Raw genomic sequence first — 16,730 nt, 5'->3', positions numbered from 1 at the left:
CACGCGATTGGACGCCACGACAGATAGATACTAGTGACGCCGAGTGTTGGGGAATCCATGTTGTGCTCCGCCCCGCCGGGCACTGTGAGCGGGGACATGCACGACTGTCGGCCGGCAAAACAACAGACTCCAAGTTTCAGATGACAGCGGTGTCATGCAAATGTTTAAGGTTATAACGCTTTGGTGGTTAAATGTCTAACAACGTGGATCGAAACCCGTATAGTGCAAGGATGTCTACCTCACCTGGCCTCACTTCACACAGTAAGTTATTGTTACCATATCTCCTCACTGGAAGAAGGAACTACTGAGATTTTTAAACTGAGTAAATTTACAGTAAGTCAATGGGGGAACAAATTCAATATTTCACGTAAAGCCTTGTATTCATAATAGTAGTCAAGGTAGGATTACCAGATTGGCAAAATGGGGCCACTTCCCAGGGTCCCCGGAGCCACAAGGGCCCCAAGATCCAACACATTCACTCAAATGATTTTTCAGCTCCAGAAACAAACTAACGACCAAAGATCAATATTGTTCACCGTACTCCCCCAACATAAACACATTATATGCTGACTAACTGATCTCAAGTTCAGGGGCTTTGTTAATGCTACTGTACTATATCTCTGTAAAAAAGATCATATTGTGTTTCAACAGTCTATTAGATGGAGTCTAAAGGGACAATATCACCTTTAAATGATTCATCTGGACATTTGTTGGACTGTTTACATTTCAGATATTTTGTGTAGTATATATACAGACATGATGCATAAAGAAATTAAAACTATTTCACAGGTTTTTTCATTCTGAATCATGATCTCTGCTTTTATTATTATTAACAATACTTATGCATCATTAAACAAAAAAATACAAAATAAAATACAAATAATAATAACACTGTAAGTAGTACACAGCAGTTTCTTCTGTATCACTGGAGACAGAGGTTGCTGGTTGGTCTGGGTTAGTAAAGATGTGGTTGGTGGAATGAAGGTGAGTTTGAGAGGAAGGGAAGGAATTGTTAAAGAAGAGGAGAAAAGTGGTTGATGAATGACAGCGCGGAAGGAGGATGCTTTAATCTTGAAGTTGTGAGGTGGAGACAGGAAAGAAAAGGAGAGAACATGACGACATGAGAGAGCTCATACATTACAGATAAGGCACTTAACATACAAAAGAAACTTTAAAGCATAACAATAAAACTGCAACACTTATTTCATTAATACCTCATAAGTCTCAGAACTGAAACACTAAAAAAAATAGATTTGGAAAAATGTAAACCCGTTTCATACACATAATCACACCTAAAATAATTCACTTATATCAACACTTTGATTCTTGCCAAGGTTAATAAATATAACCCAGGCTACTAGGCAGTGAACTGTAGAAATCTGGCTGATATCTGTAAAATCTAGAAATGGTAAATTTGTACCATTCCATTCGCCTTGGTATAACGCCTTTATTTCAACAGAGGAACCAACCCGCCCGCAATTATTCTGAGGAAAGTCATCACATTTCATTTAGTGTGATCATCACTGTGATTCAAGACTCAACTGGATCAAACGGTTTCAGCCGAACAGGAGAGGAAAAAAAACATCCAGCTCCATCAAAACTGGCAGGAAGCTGTGATTGCGATTACAGTGTTGTAGTGCTGAATACTACTTTCTGGTTATTATTGAAACAGCAAAGATCATCTCTTTTGGAAGTTGGAAACCAAACTGGAATCGAAAGAACCCACGTGTAGGCCTAGGCAGACTTTTTTTTTTAAAATGGCAGCGGCTACATTGGAGAGCAGAGACACACAGTCCTACTGCCTGTGCAAAGACACTGCAATAGCTGAACATACACATACTTGCATAGACAGAAAAATTAGGGAAATAAATGCCCTATTGTTCCACTTTCATAAAACGTTCAGTCTTTTGCTCTTTCAGTAGAAAACAAAAAAGGTACAATGAAATAAAGCGACACGAGATTTAAGCATAAAAGCTATAAAATGGCATTTGGACAGCAATCAGCTGGCTCTAAGGCACAGTTAGAACAAGAACGCGTAAATAGAAGCAGCATCACCCCCTTCCCTGTGTCCTCTCCACACTTTGGTCCTCTCCATTTTCTCCACTGAATTTTGTGAAAGACATCTCACACTGACAATGAGACATTTGACATTTTGATGACAAAGCACAACAATCTCCCTGCCACATACTGTGTATCATCTGCTGGATCTCTGTGCCCTCTAAAAGTATGAATGAACATGTGGTAGTGTGTTTTTGTGTCGTGCAAAGGTATTAGTGTCAAATTTCTCTCTTTTCATCCCTCCCTCCTGCTCACCTAGTGAGGGATAAGAGTCCATCTCACATTCCTACACCCTGACACTTGTTTTCTTTCACTTTGTCTTGCTGTGGTTGTTGTTGTGGACTGTGTGACCATTCTGCACCGGCCCGTTTTTCTTCATGTCCTTTTTATCTTCCACCTTCACTTCCTCCTCTTCGTCCGATTCATCTGTTTCATCTTTGTCACTCCTTTCATCATCCACTTTTTCCTAAGGAAAAAGAAAAAGGAGAGACATGGTGTGAGGGAAAAGTGGCCATTTGGAAACTAGTTGCAAATCAAAACCTTCAGTACTGCAGCTCTGGCCAGTGTCAGAACGTTAATATGTGTGTTTGTGTGTGAAGTGAGTTTTCAAGTTGACAAGTTACTTATTCGTTATTTTACACCCTATCCATGTCAAATTCATTTTTAACAATGTAATTATAACAATTTGTAATTATTACTGACATTAATGTGATTTTAAGTAAAAAACTGAATCTTCAAGTGACAATTGAAGTCCTTTCAGCACCTACAAGTCAACTTAGAGCTCCACTGCTTTTATCTTTCATTCTTTCTAGCAGCTAACATCAATATTGATGTATAGTGATTCATCTTCAGCTTCCCTTTGCTTCAGAAATCAGCTCAGAGTTTCACTGTCTGACTCACAACTTTACTATTTTGTTCATTCTCACTGCTCTCATGTTAGTGAAAAGCTATACAACCACACTGTACACTACATGCTCTGCAACACAACTCCAAATCTAATCTTGCCGTGTCTTATGTGAGCGCTGACATGTTCATGATTTTATCGATGGATTCCTTATGTTTGTTTACATTGTTGGTGAGGAAGCGGACTGCCATGCGTATGATGAGGACGGCCCAGAAGATATGAAGACATTGCAGAACCATCAGAAGTCCGTTGAAGAAGAAGTAGCCAAAGAAGGGTTCATAGATGGTCACTGGATAAATCCACGTGCAGTAAATAATGCTGCAACAGAGAGTAAAGATTAAGAAAAGGGTACACGAGTGGCATGCAGGTAAAAATAACATCCGGCAGTAAATGTGAAGAAAACATTAACATTTTGTGTGTACCGGAAGGGGAAGATGACCAGACGAGTGACAATGAAGACTGCAGCAAACACAATGAAGATGTAGTTACAGGCGTTACGCCACCCAGCATAGTTGAACATCTTCGCAGACTGATAGAGGGGAACACAGAAATGTCCTTTATTAGGGAAACTAATACAACAAAGACAACCAGTGTAGATTCATCCACTAGGTGGCAGTGTATCATAAGTGTATTGCCATCAGATATCAAAGCACCTGGAATCAAGTGCAGACGACACAGGAAGTTCAGTTGAGATTCAGCATATAAAGAATATAAACATTGTTATTGTGAATATTTATACTGCCCTAGTTTGTATTCTGTATTTGCATGATGTGGAAAACAGATACTGTATTTAATGTATTGCCAATGTGAAGTAAACAACATACTCTGAATACAAACTACTGCAATGACCCAAGGAGGCGGAGACATTTACCTCAAGAAGGTAATCTGAGGAGTCGTGCACCAGCATGATGAGAGTTCCAGCACGAATGTAGTTAACGCACCAAGAAAAGCTGATGAGGAGGATGGTCGCTACGTGGTGGACGATCTGCTCCTTGAAGTCCTTAAAAGATGGAAACATGGTGGAAGGAGACATGTTACTTGTGCTGGGGACAAGAAGTTGTTGGAAAAATATATATTTGTGTGTTGCATGTTCTAAGTGCGTCTGTGTGCATGGTGTTAAAACCTGCTTAAGAGGTACAGTATCTAAGTTATAATACTGTGTTAGATAAACCCCCTGTGCCTCTTTGGCAATGCGTTCCTCAGCTGACCCAGGTTGAGCGAAGTCCAAACACTCACACATATTCAAATACACGTGTAACAACAGTCTAATGTTTGACCCACAGTCCAGATGACGAAGTGATCAGATGGTGAGGGCAGACTGTCGTGTACATGTCATCATGATGTAATGGTCATACACGAGGGGGAAACAAAACCCTTCAATTAAGAGTTCAGGCTCAAAAGTGTCCGTATGAATTATAGATTCATTTTCCATTTGCCTTTCCTTCTGTCTCAATGCAAAAGCCAATTTCACTCACTTTGCGTTTCACATCCGAAGCCACACTGAAGAGCAGAGAGCTATAGAAACCCAGCTCGATCATGTAGTACCAATATTGAGATGGCAGGAGAGTCTGCAGGGGTAAAAAAAACACAAAAAAATTGTTAATTTAAAATGCATACATCAATGTTTCAAACTAGGGCTGCAACAAACGATTATTTTAATTATTGATTAATCTTCCAGTATTCCCTGGAGCTAAATCAATTAAATTGTCATGAAATAGTGAAAAAAGCTGTCACACATTCTCAGAGCCCATGTAGACACATTCAAATGACTTGTTTTGTCCAAGAGCCTGAAACCCAAATATATTCAGTTGATTATCACAAGAGGTACAGAAGATAAGCAACACATCTGTTTGAGAGAATCAAACCAGCTTTTTGGGCCATTTCCTTCTTAAAACGATGAACAATTATCTAAATTAAGTAATTGGTTATTTCAGCTCTACCGGGAACTCTTTAGAGTCTATCAGACCTTTTGATAACGCATAGGATGCAATACAACACAAACTGTATGATCAGGGAAAAACAGGGACAATGTGGCCTTCAATTACCTATCAGCATACAACAATAATTACTAATATAATGAATCACTTTACATGATACGTGGCAGAAAACCAGTAGATTGATGAAGCAATTAATACAAATAATGAATTAATTTAAATTTGAATATGAGTCCATGAGTCTCCATCCTGTGGTTGTCAGTAGTGACACGGTTTGCTACAAGTCTGATGGTGCTGAATGCAATTTTTATGAGGGAACTGATTTCCTTGCTTTTTAAGACATTTCAAGACCCTCAGATACTCTAATGCGTTCTGTGCACACAGCCACCCCGAAGACGTACCAGCACAGGAAAGCCCTGCCACATCTCCTTCAGGTCATACAGCCAAGGTTTCTAGAGGGTGAGATGAGATGTGAATGAGACAGCAGAACAACTGGTGTATTTATATCAATGGACTCAGCATGGCGATGAGTCAATGCTGCACCTCTGACAGTACAACAGGTGAGGCTATTGCAGCAAAAAAAAAAGACACGACTACCACGGACACCGCCACGTTACAATGGCAGGGGGGGTGACGGATGAGCATCGGAACATAGAGAGACAAGGGGAGAAGGAGGAGGAGGAGGTGGGGTTGAGGTTAAAATGGCAGTACTCACATCGATGAGGGCAGCCAGGCCAGCAATGAAAGCAAGAAGGTAAAAGGTAAATCTCCAACTGCAAGAGAACACACACACACACGCACACACACACATACACACACACACACACACACACACACACACATACAATCACACTCTCTTTTCAGTCAATGGGGCAAAGACAATAGACAAAATTTCTATCAGCAGACATAAATGCATCACTAACACACACACACACGCACACACAATGGAGAGAAATAACAGGCTGAGTGGACAGTGGGAGAAAAATCCCATGAACTACGCTGAGAATGTCAAATTAGGCCTAACACACAATGATAACTGTCAGACCTAATCCTCCCAGTTAATAAGCTTAAACAGAGATAATGAGTGGGTCATTCCCGCTGCAGCCACTCATACAGGTGTGGAGAGAGGATTTCAGACAGAAGAAAGTGTGTGTGGTAAAGTGTCTGAAAAAGGGACACAGAAAGAAAGAAACAGTGAGAGTGAGAGTGAGAGAAATATACCAGTGGGGGGAAGGTAGGGAGCGAGACAAACAAAAGACTGATTCAGAAGACAAATGTCGTAATACGCACACACACACACACACACACACACACACACACACACACACACACAGTGAAAGTCACACCATAACCAGAGAGTGAAAAACATGCAGACACAAGTAACTCACACATGCTTATCATATGCAGATCATCAGTCCACTGCAACATTGCTAAATTTGAATTTTTACACACACAAACACACAGATTGATTAACGGATCATCTATGAATGTAACACATATCACATATGGTCACGCTAACAGTATCACACTATCGAGACATAGATGTGTCTGTCCTGTTGTGTTGTGTTTATGTGCCACCAGTAGCTACAGTGTGAATCCTGCTGCTGGGACTAACTTCAGTAACATTGTATTATCAGGTTATCTTGCTGCTTCTGTTCCCCAAGTAATTGCCCACACAGCGGTGGCAAAAATAAACAACAGGGGTGACAGAGCCCCGGTTGCTGAGGCCCTGTGTTAATGAGTATGTTGATGTTTGAATTTGTGTGTGTGCGCGTGTGTGTTTGTGAGGGGCTACAGGCATGGCAGCAGCCGAGTAGCATTGTAATGAGTTCATGTTAAAAATAGAGGGCTACTTTTGCCCTCAGAAATGTCCTCATATAGCAAGAGGAACGCAAGGGTGGGCAGCTGTGTCAACCCTTAACTATAGCTCTACAGCATATACATATACATATATATGTGTGTGTGTGTGTGTGTGTGTGTGTGTGCGCGCGCGTGTTAAAAAGACAGAGAGAGTGTGCGGTTGTGCGTATGTTAACCTCGCTTCTCGAAATTTTTTGAGCAAACTCGGTCTGTCCTGGTTTCTCCGTCTCCTGAACCATCTCTGCACGTGTCGTTCCGAGTTGCCAGTCTTCTTGCTAAGACCTGCTATTGAACTCTGAGAAAAGAAAAGAGGCCAGATTGAAGTATTTGTTTTCCCGACAACACGTACAGTATAGTAGTATAGTATTTAAGTGGTTATGGGTGACTGTGCACCTTTACCTGTGTGGGGTTTTTGGTAATGTTACAGTAATGGGACTCCAGTGTGGGGTTGTGAGGGACCTTGAGCCGCACAGTCTCTTTCACCCCGAGTAGAGAGGCCAGGGGTGTAGCCACTGTCCTGTAATTATAAAAAAGGTTGTTATGGGGGAAAAAAATTAAATAAAGTGAAGATGACACAGTGAGAAACTGAACATTGCGCATTGATGCAGTAAAGGTTGGAACCAATGAAATGCTAAGATACGATACTCCCTTATTAGTCCCACTGTGTCGTGTTCACAAGTGGAATTTCAAAATAGAAACGAAATACAATACGAGAACACAAATACAGGGAAATACAAAAAATAGAAATAATATGTAAAATGTATACAAAATATGTAGAGTGTAACAGGACTGCACAAAACATTTAAATTATACAAATAGAAAGTGAGAATTACCTAATTCTAGTTAAACCTGCTTTTAGGTTATATAAAATGACGCAACCAAATTTCAACATGAAATTAAAAAAATAACAACATAAAACTACTGTAACTGGTAATTTTACATGCACAAAACTATCGAGATGAAATGTCCTTGACGGATAATAGTTATTAACAGTAATTTATCATGACACATCATGAATAATGATGGAATATCATTTATTATTTCATGGGCTATTGGGATTTCTGTGGTACTGCATAATAATAATAATAATAATGAAATTAAATAAATAATAATGACAAAATGCAGCATTGAACTACTGATTTGGACGTTGATTACCATGGCAACAGTGGAAACTTCAGGTTGGCTCTTTTCATGTTTATATATGTCAAAATGTTGATATTGCTGTTTGTAATCTAATTCAAGATGGAAAACAATAAAAGTCACTTGGAGGAGATGACCTCCTCCTTACTTGTTATAAAACAGGGCACAGCGTGAGGCGGATATAATATTTTCTAAGAAAATTTACAGGACAAAAAACGTATTCTGAAGTGAAATAATGTAACAAAACGATGAAAGGAGAAAGAATGGAAGCGAAAAACAGCAGACAAGACGAGTTAGATGGGACAAGAGGACAGAGACAAATACATGAATACAAAGGAGTCAAATGTTTAAATTAATAACCAAAGACAAAAATGAGGAGCACAGATAATGAGTAAAAAAGGAACTGACCTCTCAAAGATCTGACGAATAATGAGGAACACAAGGGCGATGGGCAGTGCCACCCACAAATCTTGGGCTTTGGCATAAACACGTCCATCCCGATCCTCCAGGTCAGCCCAGCCCAGACCCTTGGGGAACCACAGCCGCTCCTGCCAGAACCACTCACTCAGCTCTGACAGCATCCTGCAACACAGGACACACGGGCAGTCAGCGCCACATGTACATGTTTGTAAGGCTGCAAAGATTCACATGTTGTAGAGGCAGAATGTCTGACTCTGAATGTATATGGGGGTTCTCTTGCTGTTGCTTTACCCAGCTTTGTTGGGGGCCGTGCCAGACTGGCAGCCAGACATGCTTCATTCACCTCCATAATATGGTGATGTCACCATCATACGGAAGTATCGGCCGGACTACTGACGAGGTGTTTCAGTGTTTACTGTATGGGAGAGGAACTCCCTTTACCATGGACTTTCGGCTTTTTAAATATGCAGATGTTTTACATACACAAAAACCTATATAACACACTGGAGTAAAGGGAAAAACTGAAAAAGCACATTTCTCCTTTAAAGGCATAGACTATACAGGCCTAACGAGTATATGGGAAGAAATCTCTCATTAGGAATGTTTGGCACCATGTCATTAAGAGAATTGGATGATGATGGTTGCAATGTCTCTCTCTTATTGGAAGCCTGCCTGTAGGTTTTGACCCAATGCATATAACAGAGGACATGGAGCATGACGGGAGTTCAGGAGGCCCACGTGAGGGAGGAGAACACAGACCAACAACTGAGCAAACTCTCTCCTTCATGCTTTTAACACCAGCTCGCTCCTCGGCAGCTGACAGCAGCTGTGAGAGTCAGGGAGTGGCAGAGAGAGAGAGGAGAAGGGTTGGTGGCGAGGGAACGATAAGCGTTTGAAGGATGTGAGTCATGTTTCACCCATGTGTGCAGAGCCGTGGGAGCACCCCCACACACACTCCATCTCTGTAGTCTCCTTGAAGATCTACATTAACTCCCCTCCCGCCCACTGCAGCTGTAAATGCCAAAACCATGTAACCGCCTCACTTCCACGCCCATCCCCAGCCGGCTGCTCCCCGCCAGCAATCAAGAAGGATTCCCTCTTTGGCCCAGAAAGGCAAGCCATTTGTAATGCTGTCCCTCCCCTGACTATCACTAAAATATGCATCTTAAATTACAATTTGGAAATAATGTTGTTATAAAGGTTCTTCTGAAGAGGACGCAGGGTGTGGTAAGACAACACTGACTATTCGCTTAATGAATAAGACAAACACATATGATAAATAAGTGCATCTCTATTTGTAGAGCCTGACAGATATACTGGTTGTTCGGTTTAGTGGCCAATATTGGCCTATCACAGGTATTCTGGTATATGTTGTCAGATATGCACAAAAAACTTTTTTTAAGCACCAAGCTGCTTTTAGCAGTTTGCACGGCAGCTTGCTAGATTTTGTTGGCTCTCTTGTTCACAGTGTAACTTTAATTGCAATCCTGCTTCTGTGGCCTGAGCTATGTACCAAGTTCAACATACCCAAGATAACTCTTCGTCGTCCAGGTTTCACTAACAGTAACCTCAGCCATCCTGGACAGACTGTGTTAAGCAACTGGGTTCTGTACTTCAAAGCGAGTTTATCATACACAGTTTATCTCTCCGTTATCGAGCTTTACTAAGACGAACACTAGCTGCCCTGATGACCTGTTGAACAAAGTTGCCTATCAACGTTTTCCCTTGACTTGGGACTTGTTAAGTACAATTTAAGTATCTGATGTGATAGGTGGATGTGTGCAGGTAAATTGTTTCAAGGCCCCGGCTAATGACATGGTGTAAATAATCAGAGGGATTTTATTTGACATGTAAAGATTTTTTTACTGTATTTACATTCTCTGAATATCCATCTCTATATTATTTTCCAGCTTTAGTGGCAGAGGCAGCCATTCCCTCCCTGGATGGACAACAACAGTGTGAGTTTGCTCGGTTGCACTGTAAACAGATGCACCAGATGCTCTTATGTTGTGTTCCTGACATAGTAGTTGCTCAAGGAGTGTTTGCTCTGGTACTAAACTGCACTGGCTATTGCTATGTCAACCACTGGGGTCCATAAATCCACTGGCTCTGAAATCTTACGGATTCCACCTTTACATGATAACCAAATTATTAAAAACTATTGCTGTCTATTTTATTTTTTTTATAATTTAAGCTTGAAAAATGTTAAACAGTGTCTACACTAATGCATAGGTACAATAATTTTGCTCACATGAAATAGTCTCAGCATGGCAAAATCTTGATGGAGATAATGATCTATATATATATATTGCTGCTAACCGTAGCATCTGACACTGCTCCTGAGTGTCATGGTTGAGCATGTCAGCTATTTTCCACGTTGTGTCATGTTAGTCATGGTCCCTGTTTCCTGTTGCAACAGCACGGCTGGCTGATCATTAGGCCCTGGGCTCTGCGAGGAAATCTGTGTAATCTGACCAAAAACAGAAAACTGAATGAGCTTCTGAACACAAATAAAGACGATCCAAAGGGCAGAAGTGCTGAGGACTGTAGACAGGTAGTCTGTATTGACTTTACTGTATGTAATAAATAATTTCCCAATAAAAACTAAACCGATAAACGGTTAATAAGTCCATCAAGTATTATTAGGTGGTATAAAGTTTACTCTCACACACAGTCCTGAATACAGATGTGCACACACCTATAAAAACAAAAACCATAGGAAGTAAAGTCTGCATCTAAACAGGGATAGATTTTTAGGGTTACATGTTGAGGTCATCCAGTAAATTCTGCATGTTAAAGCACTTTTCCCCCCACAGCTTTCCTAACACCACACTCCATTGGCCAACAGGATCATATGATCATACTCTGGCCATTTTAAAGGTCCAATAAAAAAAAGGATGCATCTGGCAGGGGAGGGAGAAAGGAAGTTCTCTGACTGTCTCACTCTTCCTCACTATGAATACACATTACAAATATGTGGTGATTGTAAACAGAGATGAAGCTGACAGAGTAAAGCTCCAGCTGCTGCTCATATGTCTCTGCCTTTTGCAAACCCAAAATGCTGTTTCTCAAAAATGAAGAAATAAGGGGAACAGCCCCCTGAGGAAAACCTAAACAGACCAGACTGGAACCTGGTGCAGAGTCCTAGAATATCCAGAGAATGTAAACATACTGACACCCCACCGAGTGAAAGCTTCAGCCTCCCCATTCACTGTCCATGGATGAATAACATCTGATGGGAGCCCCCCCCAAATCCTTAATTTGTCTGGAAACTGAGTCGACAAAAGGAAACAAGTCATAGCAACGGGCTCCGACTGTGAGTCACTCATAACATAACCACCCATTTACTCATATCCGTCCATACTTAAGTTGCTCACTGACTCATTCAAACCATAACCTCAAAAATAAATGTGTATAGGAGACAGTCCCAGGGAGATGAGACAGCTAAGACAGCGTTATACTTTGAGAGGTCAAAGCTGAGCTTGCAGGTTTTGGAGGTTTGATAATTCAGAGACAGAATGGCACATTGACGAGGCGCTGATATCACAAAAGGTCACAAGACTGGAGTCAAAATGGAGCAGAGTCAGTCAGATAAGTCAGGAGCCCAAAAACAAAAGCATGGCCTTGGATATCACTATCAGTCACATTCGGTTACATATTCAGTTCAGCATTGTATGGACTCATTATTGCCGTGGAATATCCTTGGGTATTGGAGTGTTTGTTATATTGAGCATTTTTCTCTGTTTATTCTGTAAGATAAACGCTGATACCGATATGCCTGTGAAAGGCTCATATCGGCCGATATTATCTGTCAACCGATATATTAGTCCATATTGCTCTATAATTCTTAATTTACACTATATTCTGACAATTAATTGTAAAAAAAAAAACACTTGGGCAACTAATCATTAATGACAATGAATGTCAGTTACAAACCTTGTTTAAATACTGTTTTAATGTAATTTCAGCACCAACAAGAATAAAATGTTTGCCAGAAACACTGGATACAAGTATCAGTCAAACTGTCGCCCAGAGTAGATGATGGGTATTAAGACTGTGAACCTTCAGTACTGAGGGCCTTGTTACTTCCTGAGGTTTTCGAAATGCAGCCACAATTTATAAATCCCAGTAAAAACCATGACGCTCTCAATACAAATGTTGTGGGATGAAGTGTCAGTTCAGGAGGCTCGCATACTTTCTGCACAGGGGTGATTAGCTGTAACTCAGGTCAAGCCTTGGACATTTTGAGGCGGAGGAATTCGAGGGTGAGTCATACACACATCCCTTCACGATTTTCAGACGTTCCTCAGGATCGCGGTTTCACAGAAAAACAACTCAGCGTGGTTTACAGCGAAGAACAAGATATACTGTAAGTGGTAGAACGCGTCAACTCATCCCAGGGGCAAGACGGTCAATCACAAGAAAGTCTACATCAGGCTGTTTGACTCTGTGACCCTGATGAATTATTAATGGAGAGATTCAATCAGTGAGCATACTGATTTGAATAGGCCTGTTCTCGAGGTGTGAAGGGTAATATTGTCATGCTGATTCACTCCTACAGTGCTATCTGTTGAGCGCTGCAGTGTGATGATAAACCAAACACTTAGAAAGTCATGGCCACATTCTTGTCTTCAACAACATGTCTGATTACTCAAACAGAACTGAAGAAGCAGAAGAAGTACTTATTGACAGATGGTGGCTGAAGTTATTTTTTCCCCCAGGTTAGGGAGAGAGGGACCTCCAGGTCAAGTTCCACAGGAAACAAAATTCTGCTACACATGCTTATATTACTGTTTTGTACATTTCTCTAATCTTTACCTTTTTTTGGTGGATGATTGAATATGTGTACCTCTCTGGGCCTCATTTCCAAATGAATTCCTGCAAGGTTTACCAGAGAGAGTGAGCGGTGTCATTTGGTGCTAATCAAATGTGATTACTTTCAGTTTATCAATTCCAGATAACGTGCGTAACAATCTTACAGTCGGTGCTGCATGTGCAAAATGCAAACTTTGTCTACAGAGAAGCTCACAACCCAACATGTATGGAGAATCACGTCTCCAGTTACTAACTAAATGGAGGAGGATGTGCTAGGGAATTTATTCAATGTCCCTAAGTACAGTATTTAAGTTAATGTACTTTCCACCAGGGATGAAGAGCACAATGATGTCAGGGTGAAAAAGGAGCTACCCACTGATATCAATGTTAAGGGTTTACATATTGTTTGTCCCATAATGTTCCTGTTTGTATCTCACAGTGTGTGTGTGTGTGTGTGTGTGTGTGTGACCTGAGTGTGTGTGTGTGTGTCTGTGACCTGAGTGTGTGTGTGTGTGTGACCTGAGTGTGTGTGTGTGTGTGTGTGTGTGTGTGTGTGTGTGTGTGTGTGTGTGTGACCTGAGTGTGTGTGTGTGTGTTTGTGTGTGTGTTTGTGTGTCTGTGACCTGAGTGTGTGTGTGTGTGTGTGTGTGTGTGTGTCTGTGCGTGTCTGTGACCTGAGTGTGTGTGTGTGTGTGTATGTGTGTGTGCGCGCGCCTGTGACCTGAGTGAGTGAGTGCGCGTGCGCGCGTGCGCTCACAGTGACAATGTGGTGCTAAACTGCGCTGCAAGCTAGCGAACTTCCCAGAGAGCCCCCGCTCAGCCAGGCGCCGCCTTCACATCGACGTGTAACGGTTATCAACGCTCTATCAAACGACAACAGCTGAACGACGCCGTTAGAGATTCACAGTCGTTAAAGAACCCCCCCCCCCCCCCCCCAGCGTTACATTTCGTCCACTGGACTCCTGCTACACGAGTGCGTCATGACGCGTGAGCGCCTCACGCGCACAGAACGACCGTCGCCTCGTCCGACATGAGGCGGACCCGACTTACTCTGGCGTCTTCCCCCGCGGCGACTCGGGCAGCAGACAGGCGCTCCCGGGGCCTCTCGGTTGTGTTTGACTCGTCCTGTCCCACAGAGGGCTCCGGGTCCCGCCGAGCCGGCTGCACACCTAACGGTCCTGTCGAGTGAGCCCAGCAGGCGCAGTCGGTGTCCCAAGTTTAGTGTCCGGACTGATTTTTACATCTTTCCATTGCGTGTAAAGTTGTTGGGGTTTTTTTTTTCTCCCCTCCGAGGAAAAAAAGATGAATTGAGGGAAAAAAAGAAAAGAAAAAAAAAACACAGAGGAAGCTCCAGATGGGAGAATGTGTGAAGTGCTGCAATGCGATCGGAAAAAAATATTGTGTCCCAGCAACTGCTCTCTCTCCCCCGCTCCCTCGCTCCCTCTCGTTGGGTCCGAGCCGACCTCTCTTGAGTTCCCCCGGAGTCAGGCTGCGTGTGGCCGGCCAGAGGTGGAGGCCTGCGGGAGAGCGGAGTGAAAGGAGGAGCAGACAGAGGAGGGAGGGATGAGGGGATGACAGAGAGGGAGGGACGCGGATGACGCTCAACACACACGCACACACACACACACTTCTGTTTCCGCTCGGGCAGAAAGTCCCCCCCCCCCCCTCCTTTGTCTCTTGCTTTCAACCCTCCATTTTTTTTTGTGATCCCACGTTTTAATGGACAGTAAATGATCATGTGTTTCTTTCTCCTCTGATATCCTTGTTGTTTGCAATTCACTGCGTAATTGTTCAATCACTTTGGTTAATGCCACGTTCGGCCAATTCAATCAAATGGTTGATCCACAGAATACTGATGTGTAACTATTGTGTTAATCAATAATTGTCTTCAGTTATCTTTTTAAGAAAAAATGATCAAATCTTCATCTTACATTACTTTGGTGGATATTGGATATCTTTAGGTCAGAAAAAAACAGCCAATTGAAAACATCACTGTGGCCTCTGAGAAAATGTGAATGACATTTTTTTTCATATACAATCACAGTCTTGTAGGATTAACATTTAATAAAGGAAATAATTATCAAATTGAGTTGCAGCCCTAAATATAAAGATCCTACAGTCGCTATAAAACAATTGGAATTATCTTATCGTGGCAGTTTGTCTTCCTATTTTGTTATATAGTCAGAATGACAGCTTAACTTTCCATTTTTATACACATGTATTTTTCAGGGTATTAAACTGTGATGAAACTTCTTCAATTTATATCTATATCACATATAAGAACAGCAACAGTAAGTATATGGCATTTACATTTTGAGACAACAAACGACCCTTCTCAAATACAGACATCTAAAAGTGTTGGCCTTCGCAGGTTAATTTAATTCTGTGCGAGGTCAGTTGCAGTTAGCCCTCTCAAAGCCACAGACATGTCTTTTTCCATCCTGGTGACCCATGAACTATTAAAAAGAAGCATGTGGGGTGACATGCTGACATATGTTGCAGTGTGACTGAAGGTGTGCTTCACCAGCAGCCTGTAAAAGACCTCGACCCAGATAGTAAAAGTATGCACATGTGCAGCAGCTTCAAATGGACACAGTCGGTGAGGCTGTTGTGCTGTGGACCATTTGACATTTTCTTGAAAATAATGAATGAACAAAGTGAATGGAACCTTGCTCTTGAAGATAAAACTACACAGCTGATATATCTGCTGATAAACAAGTGGTCTTCCCTGTAAATGAATACAGTAGATTACAAGCATGGCACAGAAACTTAGTGTTGGTGAAAAATGCTCCTCCTCTGATCACATGCTCTCTACTTACCCCCCCTTCTGGTCACAAGGTGGCTGTGCGCTCTCATCCCTGTGGCAAATTTTTGTGTTGAATCATTCCAGAATATTTTTTTTGCGAAAAATAAATCATTTAAGAGTTCTTTACTACTTCCTGTCTTTTCCCCTCACACGCACACACACACACAGACACACTCAATGAATCACACGAAGGACATTTAGTATGATATTTTTTTATTTTAACTTAAAAAGAGAGTGGATCAAAAACAGGATTCAATAAATTAGAAATAAATATAATTGCTGTAATAATTAATACATACATTATAATTACTCGATTGCAAGAGTCTGACAGAAACAGGCCCTCAAAACGTTTTCTCTAAAAAATTCTAAAATGAAAATATTTCAACCCACTCAAAACCCTTCTCCCAATAAACAAAATAATTGATAAATTAGTAAATAAATAAAAAATAGCTCAAATATTAAACCACCCGAATAAAAGTGCAACCCCCCCTCCCCCCGTGATTCAGCTAAATTCTAAGTAGAAATTTAAAATAGGTTAGTGATTTCCCATTTTACAATTTGGAATGTAATATTCCTTTATAAATGATGTTGTTACTAGTGGTAATAATAATAGTAATAACGATAATAATAGTAATAATAATCATAATCATAATGATGTTGCTGTGTCCTGCTCAGTGTTTATCTAAAGTAGTATTCTTTTTGCATTTTTTCTTGTTTTTTAAATGCTGCTCTTTGTAAACTAAATTATTTACAGGTCATTAGGATTTTTTCCAAAGTCTCTCTAGCCTACTCA

General features: G+C 41.3%; 1 protein-coding gene across 2 annotated transcripts; it reads right to left on the bottom strand.

Annotated features, from left to right (window-relative positions):
• Nucleotides 1-790: 790 nt before the first annotated feature.
• Nucleotides 791-14,687, bottom strand: cers2b (ceramide synthase 2b). 2 transcript variants are annotated; one of them, XM_035644292.2, is made up of 12 exons: nt 14,182-14,687; nt 13,135-13,194; nt 8,305-8,478; nt 7,156-7,273; nt 6,933-7,051; nt 5,612-5,669; nt 5,298-5,348; nt 4,438-4,530; nt 3,834-3,962; nt 3,385-3,491; nt 3,127-3,280; nt 791-2,524 (listed from the first exon to the last, which is right to left on the bottom strand). In XM_035644292.2, exons 3-12 carry the CDS (start codon nt 8,475-8,477, stop codon nt 2,369-2,371), a joined length of 1,158 nt encoding a protein of 385 aa, XP_035500185.1. In that variant the 5' UTR covers nt 8,478; nt 13,135-13,194; nt 14,182-14,687; the 3' UTR covers nt 791-2,368. The 2 variants fall into 2 exon arrangements, with proteins under 2 accessions (XP_035500185.1, XP_035500177.1); XM_035644284.2 differs by lacking the exon at nt 13,135-13,194 and having other exon boundaries at nt 14,182-14,686.
• Between the last annotated feature and the right edge of the window lie 2,043 nt (nt 14,688-16,730).

Source organism: Scophthalmus maximus, chromosome 1 (genome assembly GCF_022379125.1).
Source record: "Scophthalmus maximus strain ysfricsl-2021 chromosome 1, ASM2237912v1, whole genome shotgun sequence".
Lineage (NCBI taxonomy): Eukaryota > Metazoa > Chordata > Actinopteri > Pleuronectiformes > Scophthalmidae > Scophthalmus > Scophthalmus maximus.
This window is presented reverse-complemented; position numbering and strand designations above follow the sequence as displayed.

Excerpts from the sequence above, each read along its gene's own strand:
- cers2b (XM_035644292.2), bottom strand. The coding sequence starts at position 8,477 with ATGCTGTCAGAGCTGAGTGAGTGGTTCTGGCAGGAGCGGCTGTGGTTC. Across the intron at positions 5,670-6,932 it reads AAAAAATTTCGAGAAGCGAG|TTGGAGATTTACCTTTTACC; the intron begins GTTAACATACGC and ends GTTCTCTTGCAG. Across the intron at positions 4,531-5,297 it reads GGCAGGGCTTTCCTGTGCTG|ACTCTCCTGCCATCTCAATA; the intron begins GTACGTCTTCGG and ends TTACCCCTGCAG.